General features: G+C 30.6%; 1 protein-coding gene across 1 annotated transcript; it reads right to left on the bottom strand.

Moving 5' to 3' along the window:
* Positions 1–9,977: 9,977 nt before the first annotated feature.
* LOC118344227 lies at positions 9,978–10,538 on the bottom strand. Its single transcript, XM_035684356.1, has one exon. It carries the CDS (start codon positions 10,536–10,538, stop codon positions 9,978–9,980), a length of 561 nt encoding a protein of 186 aa, XP_035540249.1.
* Positions 10,539–22,541: the final 12,003 nt, after the last annotated feature.

A 22,541-nucleotide genomic window follows, 5' to 3' on the forward strand; every position in this document is an offset into this window, starting at 1 on the left:
AACTTTGGACAATCAGTAACGGTTTGGTTTTGTGAATTGGAAAACCGTGTTTGACGACATATGGCTTTTGTGACAGTCAAAGGTAAGTTTTGGGAACACTGAAATTCAAAGGCGTGCAAGGGAGTTGTTGCAGTGAGTGTCGGTGAACTATGATTTTTATTCGGCCGGTTGATGAGTGTAACAACCCGACCCTGATTTTTTTTAGAGTTTAAATGCGAATATTTTAATATTTTGATTTCTCTTATTATTGTATAATCCTCTTATTATTATTATTATTATTATTAAGGTTTTATTTATTGATTATTATATATATTTTTTAACCCAAAATCTATATTAATCTTATTGGATGTAAACACTGGATTGTCTCTAGTGATTTACTAGACTCTCTCTACATGTGCAAAACATGCCTAAGTCAGTTTTATCTACACCGAATTTCAATTCAAATAAACCACTCTACACTTCACGTCACCCCTCGTTATCCCTCAAATTTCGGTGTAATCACCGAGTATTTCTCTTGCAACTTTCTGAAGCACTTTGAGCTGGACACAATAGTTCCATCTATTTATTTCCTCCCCATCTGTAGTTTCAATCACAGAAAAGCCTCTGGACCAGATGGTTACAGCGCATGCTTCTATCAAGACAACTGGGAGGTGGTGGGGAATGAGGTTTGTCATATGATTCTGACATTTCTTAACTCTCATGCATGTATTGAAGCCATCAATCAAACCTACCTGGTTTTAATTCCAAAGTCCAAAAGTCCCAAGTCTATTTCTGAGTACAGACCCATAAGCTTATGTAATGTCATTTATAAGGTTATTACAAAGATGCTCACAAACAGATTCAAATCCATTATGCCTCTTCTTATTTCACCAAACCAGTGTGCTTTTATGTATGGTAGGCAGATTACAGATAACATCACTGCAGTCTATGAAACTCTTCACACCATGAATACAAAACTCCATGGTCAAAAGGGTTTTATGGCTTTGAAATTAGACATGAGTAAGGCTTCTAACAGGGTGGAGTGGGGGTTTATTCAAGCTGTTTTGTTAAAACTGGGATTCAATGACAAATGGGTTAAGTTAATCATGTCATGTATTTCTACCTCTTCATTTTCTGTTTTGGTTAATGGTGTCCCTCAACAAATTTTCAAACCAGGAAGGGGTCTCAGACAAGGCTGTCATTTATCCTCATATCTTTTTATTCTTTGTGCTGAAGCCTTGAGTGCCCAATTGTATGCTGCAAAACAACAAAAGGTCTTAACTGGTGTACCTATTGCTCGAGGTCAGATCAGATTAAGTCATTTGTTCTTTGCAGATGACAGTCTATTATTTTGTAAAGCTAACATGCAGGAGTGGGTGCAACTGAATCATATTCTTAGTGTATATGAAGCTGCTTCTGGCCAAAAGCTTAACAAAGATGAGACTTCATTATTCTTCAGCAGAAACACAAGAGCAGCAACAAGGACATATATTATGGAGGTAGCTGGATTACAGGCCTCTACTAATCTGGACAGGTATTTGGGTCTTCCTTCTATTGTGGGGAAATCAAAGACAAGGGCTTTCAATGGAATTGTAGATAGGGTGATTATGAGGCTTGATAACTGGAAGAATAAGTTCCTTTCAAAAGCAGGGAAGGAGATCCTCATTAAGGCAGTACTGCAGTCCCTACTCACCTATACAATGACTGCTACCAAGAGTCCTTTGAAAGAAATTACATTCAACCTTTGCAAGATTCTAGTGGGGTCATAAGGAAAATCAGTCTAAAATCCACTGGTCAAGCTGGGAATCCTTGTGTAAAGGGAAATCTTGTGGAGGTTTGGGGTTTAGAGACCTACATAGCTTCAATATTGCCCTTTTAGCAAAACAGATATGGAGGTTGAAAATGTTTCCAGACTCTTTACCAAGCAGGATTCTTAAAGCTAAATACTTCCCTTTTACAGATTTATCACTTGCTGCTCTAGGTGCTAGGCCTTCTTATTTATGGAGAAGTATGTTTCATTCTATTCCCCTAATTGAAGAAGGTAGTATGTGGAAAGTAGGTGATGGTACCCAGGTTAGGATATGGAAGGACAAATGGCTGCAGAGAGACTCTACATGCAGGATTCTTTCTCCTGTGTCTATTCTTCATGAGAATGTTGTGGTTGCTGATCTTATTGATACCAACACGAGGTGGTGGAATCTGAATCTTCTCCAAACAATTTTTCAAGAGGAAGATGTGAAGGAAATATTGAAGCTACCTGTTAGTATTATGCCATTTGCTGATAAGTTGATATGGAAAGGAACTTTGTCTGGTCAATTTTCAGTTAGAAGTGCTTACCACTTACAAAAGCAACTCCAAGCAGGAATAAAGGTGAATCTTCTACTAATGGAGCTCATGGGGTGCTATGGAAGAAAATCTGGGCCTTACAAACAACTAATGCTATTAAACAGTTCATTTGGAGTGCCTGCACAAATTCACTGCCCACTAGAGTTAATTTGTGCAAGAGGCAAGTGATTACTGAATCTTGTTGTCCCATTTGTATGTTGGAAGATGAAACACCAGCCCATATCTTATGGGCTTGTCCCTCTGCAAAAGATGTATGGATTATGTGCTCTAAGCCTATTCAAAAGGCTAATTTTCAACCAACTACCTTCTTCCATGTTTTTGAATATCTGGTTAACAAATTACTAGTGCAAGATCTTGTACTCTTTGCCACCGTAGCTTATTTGCTTTGGTTTAGAAGAAACTTAATAATCCATGATGGGCCTTTTCAAGCTCCCAGTTTGCTTTATGGAAATGCAGTCAAGGTTGTGGAAGAGTTTTATAATGCAAGCTCAAAGCCAGTAAGGTCAGTAAATCAGAATCATCTGCATGTTACTCGTTGGGAAGCACCACCATCACATTGGGTGAAAGTTAATTAGGATGTGGCTGTAAGATTTGCTCTTAACAAGATTGGTGTTGGTGTGGTTATAAGAGATGATAAGGGTTTTGTTTTGGCAAGATTAATGCAACCAAAATCTTATTGCACAGATCCTGCTTTGGCAGAAGCAAGGGGATTACTCACTGCTGTGTTATTTTGTCAAGAGTTAGGACTTGACTCTGTCATCTTTGAAGGAGATTCCTGTCAAGTTGTTAAAGTAGTTCATTGTCTTGATTCTTCTACTGGATGTTTGTAGTGTATTATATCATATATCCTTAAGCTACTGAGTTCTGCTCATTGGAAAATTCAGCATGTTAAGAGGGACTTGAATGGTGTTGCTCATCGACTTGCTCAAGTTGCAGTGACTTTAGATCATGAATTAATAGATATTGATTGTACTGCTGGTTGTATAGAATCTCTTGTATTGACTGATTGCCATATCTCAGATCAATAAGATTGATTACTATGTTGACTTTCAAAAAAAAAAATCACAGAAAAGCCTCAACAACTACTCCCACAAGATGTTCAGATCCCTCTCTATATGCTCCTTTGTTTCTTGGTGGGCACTACAGAAATTGATTTTTGCTTCTCTCAATTTTTTTTTTCCACCAAAAACAGAGGCCTCCCTCAGTGCTCTTCACCTCGCCAGCCACAGCCACTGCACTTTTCTGTGGATAAGCCATGCTTGATCTCTCTCTTCGATTGATCTCCTATCTCTCTCTCCACTACTAGTAACAAAAAATCTCTCAAGACCCATCACCTCGCACATAATTTTGCTGCCAATTTCTTCCGTCACCCCAGGTCCACCATCAAGCGATTCCGTCTCTTTCGGTGAGTTCTGAAACTCCCCTGTGCCGCACGGCTCTAGTTGGTAATGTCTAGTAGGTTTTCTTACTTTCCGTGAAGTACTTTCATATTTGCTATTCTTACCAAATTACCTTTAATATCCTTAATCGTTTGACTTGTAGCTTTTCTATAGTATATAATGAATGTTTATTTTGAGATTATTACATATACACCCCTTAGTGTTAAGATATGGCTGAATTGTTTTTGGACTGACTATTTTTACGTGGGCTCTTATCTACGGGCTTAAGTCTTATTTGTTACAAAGATTAACAAGTTATTTTTAAATTGGACTGGACTTCATAATTTAAGTTAGGCTTAGTTTAATTAAATAAGTATGTTAACCCACTAATCTATATTTTACAGAAAATATTAGAAATTATTTGTATTATTAAATATTAAATTTATTAACTAAATTTCAGTAATAAATACTAAATGGTTTAATTATATAATGAGTCTTATGAAACTAGTTTTCATTAACATCTAATACATTTAAATACAATACGATTTCCTACTAAATTAAAATATGTTATTAGTATTTAAATAATTTAAGATATAAGCATTCATTGATTTTATGTTAAACAAAATATTTATTCATTATTTTCTACAATATGAATTTAATTAAGTGGGTTATTAGGACAGGCTTTCTAGACAAATTTAGTGATATTTAATACCTCGTATAGGTGACGAGCTATGAAGTAATATTTAAGAAGAAGCGCAGCGAGTTAAATAATTTGATCACAATTTAGGATAATCATAGTTCAACTTATATAGATTATTATTAGCGTCAGTTCTTTGACAACCATTTTTATGTACTACTCATGTCATATGCAAACATTTAATTTAACATAGAATATGATCATGTCATTCCTCATCATGTTCAAATTTAGAAATTATAATTATGTATGTTTTATGTCATGCATCTCATGTGCATAAGACACCTAAGAGCACTCTCATTGGAATAGCTAAATTAAAGTACATTTTTTATGAATGTAAGATGAATTTAACTTTTAACTATTCCATTTATATAAATCTCCACATTGGAATAGCCATTTTTTCATTATATGACAATAAAATAATATAAGATGAATTTAATTTTGACTATTCACATTAAATCTCCAAATTGAATTATCCATTTATTCATTATATAGGAATGAGTAATTAATAATTTTTTAATTTTTTAATTTTTTTAATTATGAATTTATTTTATTTTATCATATTTTACTATTTATAATATTATATATTAATTTGTAATTGTATTCTAATTATATTTTTTCAATTGTCATTTAAAATGGAAAGAGAAATAATTAATATTAAAAGGAGAGAGAAAGAAATAATATAAAAATGATTTGATGAATGAATAGTGTGTTCCAAATTTAGAAATTAGTTTGGATATTACTTTATCTATATTCCAAATATTTGGAATATTTGGAATATAGCTAATTCAATGTGAGCAATTTATTGACCTAATAGCTAAATTCTCATTGGATTTAGCTTTTAGCTAATCCAATGAGAATGCTCTAAGTTTTCTTAAGTTCAAGTGCAAGATAAGTTCATATCAGTTAATCAGATGGTCATTTAGATGCATCGTACCAATGCAATTCAGATCAGGGTGGACATGCAAGCCACGGACTCAAGCGTGGTCCACCATAGTATGCCAAAATACTATCAGCGGCTCCCCTCGCAGCCGCAAGACGTGGAGCCGATGCACAACCTCACACACAGGGTTAACTATGTTGGCCAGTCAGATCAATCGGTTAAGTCAGATCAATTAGTTAATTCAGATAAATCAGTTATGCATAACATAAACATTAGTATGAATAGTCATGAATTTAAACTCTCAGCATGAAATTTTTTTTGAAAACATTATGTTTATTATGTTTACGTTGTGATATATTTTTTGCTGAGTCTTCGATTCAATTTAGTTTATTTCATGTCTTTTAATCACCCATGTGAGGATGATGAACACGAGCAAATATACCAAGATTAGATTAGAAGGAACAATTGATTTAGTTTCAGACTTTCATGAATAAAATTACTTTTATGACATAAATTTATTCAGTTTATTCATTTAAATTTTTGGAAGACATTTTATTAGACAAATCTTTTTATGAAATAAATGATAATTTCATGTTATTAAATATGATATCTCTTACACGGATTATTTTATGAAAAACACATGATACTCCTAACCTACGAGAATGGAGTGTTACAATAAGTTTCAATGCTTTCCTTGTAAATTGAATGCTACTGAACAGAGTTAATATCAAGCATGCATGCATTGACTTTATGTAACTTGCTAAGAAAGCTATGCCTTGGTAGGAGATTCTTTTCTCACGATTCTTTAACCCATAAAGGTTCGTGTTATATATTTTCAATTTCTAATTATATGATATATATGTAAGTGGTATAGCACAAAGGAGGACTGTTAATAAACAAGGTTATTCAACAAGCCGCTCTCGGTCGGTTCTATTAAACTTGAGTTCAACTCAATTTGTTTATTAGACAAATCTTTCATAAATATAAAATTATGATCGATTATTAAACAATACAACTCGTGTAAAGGCTTGGCTCGATTCTCATAAACTTGTATAAATTCGAATAACTTCATATTTATTATTTTTTATGATATTATCTCTATATTTATAATAAGAATATATTTAATATTTTAAAAGATTAGAGAAAATCATATTCCTAATACCAGAAATGTTACTTGAATCATTTTAAGTATAATCATTGATGTATGCATATATAAACTCTATTAGTGTGTCACTACATGTCATATTTATAGATACTAGCAAGGGCAACGTGCACTGCACATATGCCCAGATGATAGAAATAAAAAAAAATAAACATAAACTTTATATACAAGTCAGCGTTCTATTTAAGTATATAATTATAATAGTGAAAAGTTTATATAAACTTAAAAGTAAAGAAAGTAACATAAACTTTACATACAAGTCAGTGTCCTATTTAAACATATAATTACAATAGTGATAAGTTTAACAAAAATAGATTTAAAGTGTTTATGATGTACCTTGATTTATACATTCAGCGGAGAGCACGTTGAGTTTATTTTGGCATAATCATCCATATTGATTCATTTCTGCGCGCAAGTGTATAATCCATTCTTTTTCTGAAACTGTACTTGCAATGTTTGCTAAATACGGTAGATGCTTCTATAATAATGAAAAAAATATAAAATATAATGCAATAAGTTTTTTTGAATAAATTTATAAACAAATATTTTACCTCGCCTGTGTGTTCAAAGAGATCAACAGCTGTAGAATTCAGTATTTCTTCTGCCATCAGTCCAAAGACAACAACTGATATGCATCCAGTATCGTCCTCTATTTCCAGATAGACTCGACAACTGTAATTAATAAGAATATTATTATTTCATAATTTTGATAATTATTATGTTATATTTATCATGTCAAAAATGATCATTTAAAATGATGAGATAAAATGCTTACCGTGGTTGTCCGATGCTCATATCTTTGCAATTGTAGCACAAGAATTTTTCATTATAATCATATCCAGTTGCTTTATTACAATTTGCACAGGACATGTAGCAGAATGATTGATGTAAGTCGAGCAATAAAAATTTTCCTTTAACTGTGAAGGTTGGTTTCTGCATTAAAAATGGAGAAATGAATGTATAATATGAATGTAGTAGTAAAATGAATTTAAATAGAAAGAAATAATTTAGTTTTAAAAATGAAAGTTATACCGCCATTGGTTCTGTGGAATCAATAATTTCAGCAATCTCAGAAATTTTTGTTATCGTCTGCATGACACTGGTTGAAGTTGATCCTTTTGATGTATCTAAATTCTTGGCAATGATTTCTTCTAGTAATCCATCATTTTGCGTTGCCCTACAAAATTAGATTAATAATTAAAGCGACATAAGTGGTAAAAAAAAGCAATAATAAATGCTAAAGGTATATGATATTATGTTATAATGAATGATTTACCATGTATGTAGTGAAACTGCAGGTGCTAAAAGAGGATCGATCATGAAAACACTTGTTGGTTTTGATGATAGAGAAAGACCTACATTATAAATATGCGTTAGCAAATATATAAATATATGATAAATAATCAAGAAGAATATTATTTTCAATGAGAAGTACCATTATAAGAACCAATTTTAATTTGCGTTCTAAGAATTATTGGTTTTGCTGCAATAATGTTTGAAATTTGTTGGCACTCATCATGAACAAATCGAGCCCACATCGTTAAACGCAAAGGCTTCAAGCTATACAAGTTATAAATAAAATTAAATTTGTAATAATAAAAATATTATAACGTATTAAATAAAAAATGCTATAAATGTAATTGAGGGGGTGTTTAAACCTTTCATCAATAAGTTGTATATATTGAACTGTTGTCTTTCCATGGATAGTGTTGACTTCTCTTGGTGGAATCATTTGGATTGCAACAGCTAAAATATCTATTTCATCAAAATATTTGTTGTTAGTTCATAAGAAAATAAAAGTATATAAATATATATAATAGTTATCAATGTAATAATTACCTATTTCAGAATCAGTATCCTTATAAGCGTCAAGCTCATTGAAAGAGATGATATTGTATTCTGGAGCTTTTAGCGATGGTTCATCATCTTCAAGATTTTCAATAATTGTCCTTGAATTGATTATCCATTGATATTGATGCGCTTCTATCTTGTGTCTTGGATTTATTGCTTTCACATATGCATTGCCTATATAATAAGATTGAAAAACATGCAGTGTATCATCGCGTAGATCAATATCTTTATCAAATATTACTGCCTGCAATCGATTTCCCTGAAAGAAAATAAACGAAAGAGCTAATCATTTAAATTTAAATAATTAAATATTTATGAATCAATAGTAAATACAATATAATAAATACAATGTTAAAAAAATATTTATAGAATAAAATATTTAAAATATAACAAATACAAAATTATTGATACCTGAGGATCTATCAGTGTGAGGTTCTGATATTTTGTTGGTGAGTTCTGTGCTATTCGTTTTGGTGATTTTTCTGCGATGAGCATCTTTATTTTCCAGTTTTTGGTAGCTGGAGTGATGTCTTTGATTGATGCATAAACAGTTCGCATGTTTGCTGTACTTACAAATTAGAAGACAGAGAAATATTATTATATGTATTACAAACTCTATAATATAATCAAAAAAAGCAATAGAACATATAAATAATAACAACATTTTAAGAAAATTAACTGAGTAGAATAAAGAAAATATTAAATTCAACTATTTATATAGCATCATAATGAGTTTGTTAATTTTAAAAAATCTTTATACACAATATTTTTTGTATAATTTTTTTCATAATTATCAATTGTAGTTGGCCTTATAAGAATGTTTACTGAATTAGCAGTTTTAACTCTTGATAATGCCACATATAATTGTCCATGAGAAAATACTGGTTCAGGCAAATATATTCCAACAGAATTTAATGTTTGTCTTTGTGATTTATTTATTGTCATTGCAAAACTTAATCTGATGGGGAATTGCGTTCGTTTAAATGGAAAACCATTATTCTCATTTGTATCTGGCAAGAATCGAATTCTAGGTATAAAAACTCTTTTTCCTTTATGATGACCAACTGAAATTTCTGTATCAAAGACATTACGATTAAAATTGCAACAAATCAATCGTGTGCCATTACATAAACCTTATGAAGGATTTATATTTCTAAGTAACATGATTGGACAATTCTTTTTAAGCAATAATTCATGTGGTGGCAATCCATTTGGTGTTAAAGTATTTAAGAAATCTTCTATAACACATTGTTCAGATGTGTCAATTGTTTCATCAAAACTATAATATCGCACCATGTCACCAAGGAATTTTTCAATGACTATGGCATTTATTTCGTCAACTGATTGATTTTTTGGTGTTAATATAGCTCGATTTGTCATTTCAACTAAATTGTTTGAATAATTCGATATATCTCCAAAAATAGCTTCTAGTAAAGAACTCAAAGATTCAATATCATTATTGTAAGAAATAAGCATTTCTGTTGGAATTTTGATTATTTCATTAACAGTAATTAGTTCACTACCATTACCAACTTCAATCAAATAACAGGAAAATTCAGGATCTAATCTAGCTCTCATATTTTCTGTTAATTTAATTTTGATTAAAGATGACCATAAATAAGAACAAGCTAAGCTTGCATCAATTTGTTCTTCTCTTGTGCTTTTACGAATTACAGGTAATACTTAATGAAAATCTCTACCAAAAACAATAACTTTTCCACCGAAAGGAAGGTCTGTATCATTTATATCTCGCAACATTTTATCTACTGCCTCTATAGAATGTTTTCCAAACATAGGTGCTTCATCCCATATAATTAATTTTGCAAGACGTAATAATTTAGCAAGATTTCCTTGTTTGCTAACATTACATGTACTATTTTTCTCTATATTCAATGGAATCTTAAAGCGTGAATATGCTGTTCGGCCTCCAGGTAAAATTGATGCAACAACACTAGATGATGCAGTTGCAAGTGCTATTATATGTTTCGATCTAATTTCAGCAAGAAATGCTTTATATAGAAATGTTTTTCCAGTGCCAGCAGGACCATCAATGAAGAATGCAGCAGATTTGTCGAGAAGTAAAGTTTCGAGAATTAAATTATATGCGTGTTTTTGTTCAAAATTTAGATGATTTGATGCAAGGAGATCTTCTTCTGGAATTGTAACAGTTAATTCATCATCAATTTCTTGATGTGTAAATTCTTCATCATCAGAGAATATATCATTGGGAGCAAAATGATACATATTTATATTTTTTCCCATTGATTCAAGTGTAAAATAGATGTTTTGTAATACCATTTTTTTAATATTTGCTGCTGTTGTATTTGTTAAATGAAAATCTGCAGACATTTCTTTTTCAAATCGTTCCCAAAGTTCTTTTGGATTTGTAGGATTACAATACACCAAAATTGTTGCAAAAAGACGCCTTAAGCTGTTTGGCATTTGGTATAAACAAGTTTCTTCTAAACATTCTTCTAAACTACTATCTTTGTTCAATAGACCATGTAAATTAGCTGCTTCACGAAATGTTGGTACAACAATGCCATTAATTGTTTTTAAATCTTCAAATGATTTTGGTCCTTTAATGTGATTCAGTAATATTCGTAAGTAATATCTTTCACCTTCAATTGGATTTGCAGTGACAATACGGCCTATAACATTTCTTGTTTTTCTTGGAGTCCAAATTTTATGTTATTGATTCCAAACGAATTTCTCAGGAAATTCTCTATACAATAAATTGCGTGCGTTTTGATCAATTTGATTTGTTAAAAAAAATTCAGTTAACATCGATTTCTTGAAAAATCTGAATTTAAAATATTGTTTAAGTTTACTTGTGCACAGAAAGCTACTAAATGTTGATCTTCAAGATGAAGCTGTAAACTATAAACTGATGGATACATTTCATTAAGTGTAAAACCATATATTCTCCACATAGCTTCAGGTGGAGTAATCCATCTACCTGATTGAAATTGTTCGATTTCATCAATTTGTTAGTTATTTTCATCGTTCATTAAATTGAAAGCAATACGATCATATCCTTTGTAAATGTATTTATACAAATATTTAACAGCTTTGATTGTAGAACAAATTTCAACATTTATATGACAATTAAATTTTGAAAGAATGTATGGATTATATGGTACAACCCAACGGTTATCTAAATTTTGTACTCTAACTTTCACAATTACTCCATCATTAGAACGTTTATATAATGGAAAACAATCGATTCCAACAATTGTTTTAGATGTAAATTCTTTGGGATATCGATTTTTGCAAGTTCCATTTTTCTTCATACATATATTAGTTTGATTTAATATTCCACAAGGACCATGCATCATATGTTTAACAACAGTTTTATATAAATGTAAGTTTTTTGTTTTATTAGGTATTTCTGCTAAAACAATTTCATCGAAAGATTCAGGGGCATAAATTCGTCAATCTTTTTGTAGTATTATTAAGAAATGAACATGTGGTAAGCCCCTTTTTTGATGCTCAATTGTGTAAACATATGCTGCAACTTTACCAAAAATTTCTCGCTTAAATAACTCGTTTTTTAATCTTATAATTTTGCTCTAAAAATTCGCGCGATTAAATCAGGACGATTTTGAACTTCTTCATGTGGCTTTAATTCATCTAAAATTTCTTTCCAACTTGGATTACATGTCATAGTTAAGAAAATGTCAGGTTTACCAAAACGTTGAACTAAGGCCATTGCTTCCATATATCTCTTGCGCATATCTCTTGGGTCTCCAATGAAAGATGAAGGTAAAATAATACGTCTTCCAATTTTAGAGGCATTAGTTTCTCCAATTGAAATACTATCGACAATACCTTGATATACATCTGATCTAATTTCTTGTTGTTTTGAAGGGAAATAATTTAGTCTTGATGTTTCAATTTTAATGTACATGTCAATAACAAATTGTTGTAATAAACAACCAGATAATAACAGAATTGATTTGTTATGTTGTCTAATTTGTAATTTGAAACAATAATATTCACGGCACGAAATTGTTGGTTGTTTCCTCTTCTTCTTCAAAACTACAAAAATTATGGGAAAAAATTTATAAATATAAACATATGAAAGTTTAAGATAAAGAAGTTAGAAGAGTTAAAGTATTACTACCTTCTTCTTCAGTTCGAAGTACTTCTTCTGCATTATTTAACTGTTGGAGATTAGTTAGTGTTAATGTTTGATTGTTTAATGATATTGTTCCTTTTTTGAATTTTTCAATTCCTTCATGCCAACCAGAATCACCAAGAAGAAATAATAATGGATATTGAAGTGGATCATAACAACCAAAATAATATTGAACAATATGATTTTCACCTGTATGACTAAAAACAATAATGTTTCGACTTGTTTCTTCTGTATAATTGTCAGATTCAGTCCAAATAGCTGCAACTTGTGATACTAATGGGGCATTATAAACACGTTGATCCAACCCAACGTCTGATCTTATGTAAATTATATGATTTTCGAGATTTGGAATGTTGCTCAAATTTCGGAAGAAACGACTATATGGATTAACCCTGAGTATAGCCATCAGTTGACTAATAATAGAAGGATCTAATCTTTCTGCATCATTAACATGATTTTCTAATTCATGTTCAGTATCATAAAAGTATAGTTGTAAATATGAAGGACATCCATCTTCTGGAATTAAATCATTAATGTAATGATAGATTTGTCCTTGAACTCTAAATGTGTAAATTCCTTTATTTCTTCTACACAAATTTGTATCGAACTTAACTCCAAATGATGTGAAGGCGAATTTATTATTGTATGTTCGCACATATGTACGAAAATTTTCAGATTCTTTTGAATTGGAAGTAAATAACTCATAAAGTTGATCAGGAATTTGACTAAAAGCTAATGATATGGTTCCATCAGCACAACAAAAACCGTTTGGTTCATGATAAAAAATTTTTGCTCCACAATGTTTACATGATGGTACTAATGGTAAATAATCTGGTTCAAGAATTGTAGTGTGTAATATTTGTTTAAAATAAGGAGATTTGCGTTGTCGTTTTCCTATATATATATAAGAAAAAGAAATAATAAATTAATTGAGGATAAAGTATTAAATATTGATGTAGGAATTAATGAAAGAAGGTGTTGATTTGTACATTACCCGAATCGAAATTTGATGTGCTTTCAAAATTGAATTCTTCTTCGTTTAGATAATTAACCTACGGAAGAAATTTTTTAATATTTATTAAATAGAATGAGAAAAAAATAGAGAAAATGTTTTTTTAATAAGAAATGGTTATGAATAAACCTGATCGCTCAACATTGAAGTAGAGGTATCGTTATGGATGTTAGTTTCAGAAGAATTGATTTTTGAAGACGATCCAATTTCTTTTATATAAATGGCTTCATTGTCGTTTGAGCAAAAAGAGAGAGCATGCTGAGATTGTGTTTGCCTTCGCATTTTATTATTTGGAAGTTTTTTCAACTCAGCATATCTCTCTCTTTTTTTTCGACGAATCTCTTCTTTTTTCTCCTTTGATTGAGCATTGTACCAATTTCTTCTTGTTGGATGTTTTTCACGCTCTTCAATGTTTATTCATAGAACAAGTTAGATAAAATTGAATAAAATTAGTATTAATAATGTTTAAATATATTTTTACATTTAATAATGTCATCTTACCAGTCGGCATAAAGTTCTGGAAGATTATAAATTTTGTGTCAATTTCAGAGCGTAATCTAAAAACATTTGAAAACATATTAAAGATGTAAGTAGATATGTAAATGGCAACATATATGCATAACAAGTATTATAAGCATTTATAGTAAATGCAAAAGAGGAAAATAACTTATTCGAAATAATTTCATACGGATCATATTAAGTAAACCAAATGAAATAATAGATCTTAGTATAGAACAAGAAAAATGCTAAGGAGCTCGTTTTGGGCTCTTTTTTTTCCCAATTTCTTTTTTTATTTTTTTTTTTACTTAGTGGTTAAGAAAATATTGTTTAATAATATTGTGAATTTTTTTCTTTCTTTTTAAATATTTAAAAGTGTTAAAAAAATGGTGTGGAACAAATTTTTAAAGATTTTTTGCTTTTTTTTTTCACATTAGTTTTTCAACACTTTTAAATATTTTTTTTTTAAATTTACAATATTATTAAAAAATATTTTCTTAATCATTAAGTCAAAAAAAAAAACTAAAAAATAAAATAAAAAGTATAATCGGGAAAATCAACTGGGAGGCCAAAACGGGTTCCCTAACATTTCACATAGAACAAATCTATTAAATAAAATCAATATCATGAGGAAAGGAAATATTCATGCAACAAACATATATTATCAACAATTTATCTTGACTACAGGTGCATTTATATAAATATAAAAAAATTGAATAACATTTTTTCAGATGAGATAAAAGAAAACATACCTGAAAGTAAAGGACAAATAAAAGAACAGTGCAAACAGAGGAAATTGATAACAACCGGATTGACGAACAGTAAAATAAGAGCAAAAGCAACAAATCTGTAAAAAAATATATATATATATATATATATATATATTAGAAAAAATATTTTAATAATAATAACAGATTAAATAAATAAATTCAGTATTTATAAGAAAAAAAGTTAGAAGGAAAAAAAAAACAATTCATTTAATGAAATTTATTATCAATACTATTTTTAATAAAATATATAACAACCTCCCACATAAAGATCTCGATCTGGTGGGAGAATCCACTTCTCAGCACAAATACATTGCATGTGGGTTTCCCTTGTGTGTATTGTCACGTATACAACCTCCCACATTCCTCTCACGAATAAAAAGTGTACCACATTGACCCACCCCGAGCCTTATCATTTTGCTCCTCACCTTCTCTTTCTTCTCTCTTTTTTTCTCTGCTTTTTTTTTTTTGCCCTATCTCATAGGGTTTTCATGTCTTGGTAGTTCTGTTTCTCTCATGAACTCCTGCCCTAAAGCTCTGTACGAAGAGATTTTGGTCGTGGTCTTCTTTGGGTTTCTCTTTTTTGCTCTCTTTGGAGGGTTTTCTAGTGGAAAACGGTGCGAATTCGACCTCCTGGGTTTTTTCTGCCGTACCCATGTCTAAGAGCTTCGGTTTCAATGGTAAGCTCTCTTGATTGCTTTGGGTATTTGTTTCAAATTTCATTTTTGAATTTCTGATTCTGTGGTTGTTTGGCTGGTATAGTTCTAGATCAGAGATGTATATTTTTGTCCTTGAGATGGGTTTCCTGGGTTATGGGGATTGTGGGTCAATATGGTACATGTGGCTTTGGAGAAGTTTGATTGTTTTATTGAAGCTTATTTTTTTTTTTTTTTCGTCATTCTTGAAAAAAAAATTGTGCTAGATCTCCCACGGCCAGCAAGCCCAATCATGATCTATTGATGACCATCCAAAGGGAAATCTTTGAAGATAAGACTCTTTTGATTCACTTTTTATTATGGTTTTGAAAGGGTTTCGATTTTCTCCAAGAAACGTTACTTATTGATGTTCAGTTTGGGTTTTTTTTTTTTTTTTGTGTTGTCAGCACATCAGTTCGGTTCGGTGATTCTCTCCCTTTCTCCTAAACTGAGAGCAAATCGGAAGATTTTCCTACTGAAATTATGAAAATTGGAAGATTTTATTCACTGTGATTGGGTTTTTTTTGTTGTGATGTATCCGTATGCATTTGTTTGATTTTGTTGGGATTATTTACTGTGAAGTATTGATGCACTTGAACAGATGCGAATATGCAAATATGGTTTTTTTTGTTTGGGTTTTTTTGCTATCATGCATATGCATACGATGTGATTATAGCGTAAGAAATTCACTCTTTAGCACTGAGAGAAGAAAGAGTAGCAAGCATACCTAGCACTGCCGAGATTCAGGAGAAGAAGAACACACGGAGATTTTTTTTTTAAGAAAGAGAGAATAGAAAGAGTACAAATAATATTTGAGACAGTTTCAGTCTATAGAAGGGATAAGATCATAAAGGTAAAAGGACGATAATATTTAGGCGGTGAAGTAAAATGAGAAATAGAAGTTGTAATTTAAGAATACAAAGAATGGCAAAATCGGAAACTAAAATATTAGACGAAAGTAAGTCGGCAAACAAAAGAAGAAGAGTAAAAAATTGTAAACAAACGGAGGGATAAAAACGTAAAAATAACAATAAATGAAAACAAAGAAGGGATAAAGACAAAAAAGTTGTCGGCAAAAAGAGGGTAAAATTATAAAATTACGAACAAGAAAATAGAGATAAGGCCAGAAATGGAAAATAAATATAAAAGCAGGGGTAAAATCGAAAAAAAAATGTTAGACGAAATTACTGTTTCTCACCCCTTCGCGTTTATATATATAGTAGACATGCATATGCATACGATGTGATTATAGCGTAAGAAATTCACTCTTTAGCACTGAGAGAAGAAAGAGTAGCAAGCATACCTGGCACTGCCGAGATTCAGGAGAAGAAGAACACACAGAGATTTGTTTTTTAAGAAAGAGAGAATAGAGAGAGCACAAATAATATTTGAGACAGTTTCAGTCTATAGAAGGGATAAGATCATAAAGATAAAAGGACGATAATATTTAGGCGGTGAAGTAAAATGAGAAATAGAAGTTGTAATTTAAGAATACAAAGAATGGAAAAATCGGAAACTAAAATATTAGACGAAAGTAAGTCGGCAAACAAAAGAAGAAGAGTAAAAAATTGTAAACAAACGGAGGGATAAAAACGTAAAAATAACAATAAATGAAAACAAAGAAGGGATAAAGACAAAAAACTTGTCGGCAAAAAGAGGGTAAAATTGTAAAATTACGAACAAGAAAACAGAGATAAGGACAGAAATGGAAAATAAATATAAAAGTAGGGGTAAAATCGAAAAAAAAATGTTAGACGAAATTACTGTTTCTCACCCCTTCGCGTTTATATATATAGTAGACATGTATATGCATACGATGTGATTATAGCGTAAGAAATTCACTCTTTAGCACTGAGAGAAGAAATAGTAGCAAGCATACCTGGCACTGCCGAGATTCAAGAGAAGAAGAACACACGGAGATTTTTTCTTTTAAGAAAGAGAGAATAGAGAGAGCACAAATAATATTTGAGACAGTTTCAGTCTATAGAAGGGATAAGATCATAAAGGTAAAAGGACGATAATATTTAGGCGGTGAAGTAAAATGAGAAATAGAAGTTGTAATTTAAGAATACAAAGAATGGCAAAATCGGAAACTAAAATATTAGATGAAAGTAAGTCGGCAAACAAAAGAAGAAGAGTAAAAAATTGTAAACAAACGGAGGGATAAAAACGTAAAAATAACAATAAATGAAAACAAAGAATGGATAAAGACAAAAAAGTTGTCGGCAAAAAGAGGATAAAATTGTAAAATTACGAACAAGAAAATAGAGATAAGGACAGAAATGGAAAATAAATATAAAAGCAGGGGTAAAATCGGAAAAAAAAATGTTAGATGAAATTACTGTTTCTCACCCCTTCGCGTTTATATATATAGTAGACATAGTATTTTTTTAAATTCCTCTACATTTTCGTGTTTTGTTGTTTTTTTTTTTTTTTTTAATGTAAAAGATGGCTACCACATGGCAGAAACATGTCAAGCGGTCAAATGCAGTGGTATACTCCAGTGGCCGAGTAGCATTTCTCATTAAAAAATGCACATTACAACATTCTTTAAGGCTAAAAGCCTAAAACATTGGTATAACTTATAACTAAATAAAGGCTAAAAAAAATTAGTCAACATAAACAAAATCTAAAACGAAATATACAAATAATGCAAACTCGTAAAAATGTACTTACCAAAAAATATATATATGTTATACTTATATCATACTATATGTAAGGATAAGTAATAATATGTTAATAACTTAATATTAATATTCATATTCAAGAGTAAATTTATATCAAGGAAGCATCAATAACAAGATTAACATTTCATATTATATTAATTTTATAACATGAAATTTTAATCTTCTTCAAGAATGCAGTAGAAAAAATGAAAATGGGAGTGAGAGAGTTAGGGTGGACTATATATATAGTTATCTTCTTCAAATGACGTAGAAACACATCTTCCTTGTTTTCTTAGTATTTCAATTTTTTTGAAAAGTGAGGAAAAAGTGGTAATTTTCAGATTTTGTTTTGTTCGGCGTGCATTCTTTTCTCCATTCTCGATGAGTTAATGACCCAATACTCTCTCTCTCTCTCTGCTTTTTATGGAGAATATATTACTTTTGTGAAGTTTTGGGAAGTGAGAACTATCATAGAAAAGTAAGCGAAAAAAATTGGTTGGAGACAAACCCTACAAACAAAATGATTAATTATTATTTTTCAATAGGAGTATATTTATGGCTGGCAATCTTTCCTTTTAATAGGAGTAATTAATGCGCATAATTTAGAATGTAATTTCATTACCACCATCAAATAGAAGGATTGAGAGTCAAGAAGGAAGATTATGCATAAGAAATAACCCAAAACTTCTTTAGCTAGAAAACGTAGGTGTCAAATCTCATATACAACCAAAGAAGCAACAAAACAGGTGCTAAAGACAATATATGTAAATGAGTTTTGAGGAGAAGATAATATAAGTGTTAGAAAACATATGCTTTGGATGTCTATATGAACCCAAATGGCAGTAAAGAAAATGAAAATGAGGTGAGAGAATTAGAGAGGACTATATATATAGTGATATTCTTCAGACGATGTATAGACACATCTTCTTTGTTTTCTTAGTATTTCAACTTTTTGGAAAAGTGAGGACACACTGATAATTTTAAAATTTTATTTTGTCTGGTATGCATTATTTTCCCTCTTCTTGATGATAAGCTGATGATCTGATAGCCTAAAATCAAGTCAGATCTCTCTCTTTCTCTCTCTCCCTTTATGTTTTATATGGAGAGTAAAGTACTTTTATGAAGTTTCAATAAATGAGATCTGTCGTAAGAAAATCAATGAAAAAGAATTGGTTCAAGATAAACCCCATAATCAAAATGATCAATTATTTTTCTTCATCGAAATAAATTTATGATTGGCAATTTTTCCTTTAATGGGAGTAATAAATACCTATAATTTATAAAGTAAATTCACTACTATCATCAAATAGAAAGATTGAGAATCAAGAAGGAAGAGTAAGCGTAAGAGAGAACCCCACTTGTCTAGCTAAAAACATACATGTCAAATCTCAAATGCAACAAAAGAAGCTACAAAATAGGCCGTAAAGACAATATATGTAAAAGAGTTTTGAGGGAAAAGAGAATAGGAGTCTTAGAGTAACTACATTTTGCATGTCTATCTGAACCAAAAAGACAATAGGAAAAAAAAAAAACAAGAAGACAATAGAAAAAATGAAAATATGAGAGATAGAGTTGGGGAGGACCATATATATTGTGATCTTCTTCAAACGATATACACACACATCTTTTTTTTCTTAGCACCTCAAATTTTTTGAAAAGCGAGGACAAACTAGTTATTTCAAAATTTTGTTTTGTTCAGCATTTAGTCTTTTCCCTTTCTGATGAGCTGATGACCCGATATTCTAAACTCAAAATCTCTCTCTCTCTCTCTCTCTCTCTCATTGTATGCTTTATATAGAGAGTATATTAATTTTGTGAAGTTTTGAGAAGTGAGATCTATCACAAATAAGCAAGCAAGAAAAAAAAATTGGTTGGAGATAAACGCCACGACCAAAATGATTAATTATTTTTTTTCAACATGAATAAATTTATGATTGGCAACTTTTCCTTTAAAGGAAGTAATTATTTCCTAAAATTTCTCTTTTAAATGAATAATTATTCCAAAACGTTACACCAAACGTACCGGTATCAAAATATTCCATTCCAAGGTTTCAATCGAAACGGCAACCGAAACCTAATCCAAAACTTTGCCTAATACACCTAGTTAATTTTTCAGATACAATAGATGCATAAAGGATAAAATAAAAACAAACTTATACGAATCCATATAGAAAATCCAGAAAATACTAAATAGGTGTGTGTGCATTCCCTGATTGCCACATAGATGGCATGTGGGACCGACTCGACCACAACTGATAAAGCCTGTCGATGGTATAGAGGAAAGTAGCTCAATAGGCCTCCAACCCTTAGCGAGGTGCATGGCAAGAGTAGATTTTTAAAAAGTAATAACTCTGAGATTTTTCCTTCCTGCAAAAAATAAAATATAAGGAAAACAAATGGAAAAATGTATTAAAAAATAAGTAAATTAGCTTAGAAAAAAGGGATCCAACAGGAAAATAAATAGTAACAAAAATAGGCACAGAAGAGGGCAGCGGATGGGTGGCGCATTGATGACGTGTGGCCCTCACAGGTGCCATTGACGACACTTGAGGGGTCCACATGAAGGCATATGGTTTGCAGCTGGGAATGAGCGAGTAAAATGCTACTTAACCGCTTGAAGTATATCATTGCTTTTGACCACTTGAAGTGGTTCTGCTACGTAAAATCCATATTTTACATTGAAAAAATAACAACAAAACACGAAAAATACATAGGAATTTTGAAATGAATAATTATTTTTCTTCAATAGGAATAAAGTTATAATTCCCAATTTTTCCTTTAATGGGAGTAATTAATATCCAGAATTTAGAAGTAATTTCATTACCACCATCAAATAGAAATATTGAGAATGAAAAGGATGAGTAAGCATAAAAAAGAACCCACAACTTGTCTAGATAGAAAATAGTGTCAAATCTCATATGCAACCAAAAAAGCAATAAAATAAGTGCAAAAGACAATACATGAGTTTTGAGGGACAAGAGAATGAGAGTGTTAGAGAACCTACGCTTTGGATGTCTCTCCAGAGTCTAGTCCTTAAGCTCCTGCTTCCTTTATCCTCTATTTGAACCAAGAAGGTAGTAGAGAATGAAAATGAGATAAGGGAGTTAAGGAGGACTATTTATATAGTGATTTTCAAAGGATGTACAAATGTAACGCTCCAATGGAAGGCTCAAGTCATATGACCTATACTCCAATGATACAATCGGAGTCCTATTAAAGCCTTATAAATAACAAGAACTTCTCTTTTCCAAGCCATGTAGGATCTCTTACTCCACCTACTTTTATCATTATCAGATGTGGTATCACATTCGGGACAAGTAGCAATCTCATATAGCATCAAAGCAGAGATCTTACATTTAAATATTGACTTTACACTTCACGCATTTAATCAAATATTCTACATGATGGATACACTTTTAATGAGGAGTTTGTCCCATGCATGAGGGGAGTGCTAAGATATATTATAAATAAAGAAATACTTTAGCTACAAAAAATTACATAAAAATAAATCTATAAATGACATGGCTTGATGTGATAGTTTGTAAGTTTACTTTTGTGTAATCTCTTTATATTTGTAGCACTTCTCAAATAAATATAATTAATCATTTTCCATTTGCTTAAGTTTTTCAATTTCCTCACTACTATTTAAAAGTCTTCACACCACACATCATCTACATGATATAATTTGATTTGTAAGATTTAAATTTTAAAATTTATCTTCTAGATCAAATTATGTCATGTAGATAGTGTGTGATAGTGTAAAGACTTTTAAATTTGATTTTGACTTTTACTTTTGATTTGATGAGTTTAAATATAATAAAAAATATTATTATATTTAAAGTTGTCTATAAGTTGTGAATGAGTTGTTAGCCTATCACTACCCTTATTCTTTCCTCGATAGAGTGGTAAGGAGGATCCCATGAAATGACTAACATCATTATCGTGTTACATGCATGTGGCACAGTTATGCGGACTTCAACCGCCAACGCATGATTTGCTACCTTAGAGCACTCTCATTGTATTAGCTAAAATTAAAGTATATTTTTTATGAATGTAAGATAAATTTAACTTTTAGCTATTCCATTCACATAAGTCTCCATATTGAAATAGCTATTTTTTCATTATATGACAATAAAATAATAAAAGATAAATTTGGCTTTGGCTATTCACATTAAATCTCTACATTGGATTATCCATTTATTCATGAGTAATTAATAATTTTTCAAAAATATTTTAATTTTTTTAATTATGAAATTATTTTATTTTATCATATTTTACTATTCATAATATTATATATTAATTAGTAATTATATTCTAATTACATTATGGGTTAAAAAAATATTATTTTTTCAATTGTCATTTAATGCTATAATCACAAACGTCTAATTAAACTTATCTAAAATTCTATATAAATGTCTTAATTTACAAACCAATCCAATATTTCCCATCCAACTATATTTTTTTTTTT

This window comes from Juglans regia, chromosome 13, assembly GCF_001411555.2.
Source record: "Juglans regia cultivar Chandler chromosome 13, Walnut 2.0, whole genome shotgun sequence".
NCBI classification, from domain to species: Eukaryota; Viridiplantae; Streptophyta; class Magnoliopsida; order Fagales; family Juglandaceae; genus Juglans; species Juglans regia.

Bases quoted from the DNA above. Each gene is read 5' to 3' on its own strand.
- LOC118344227 (XM_035684356.1), bottom strand. From the start codon at position 10,538: ATGTATCATTTTGCTCCCAATGATATATTCTCTGATGATGAAGAATTT.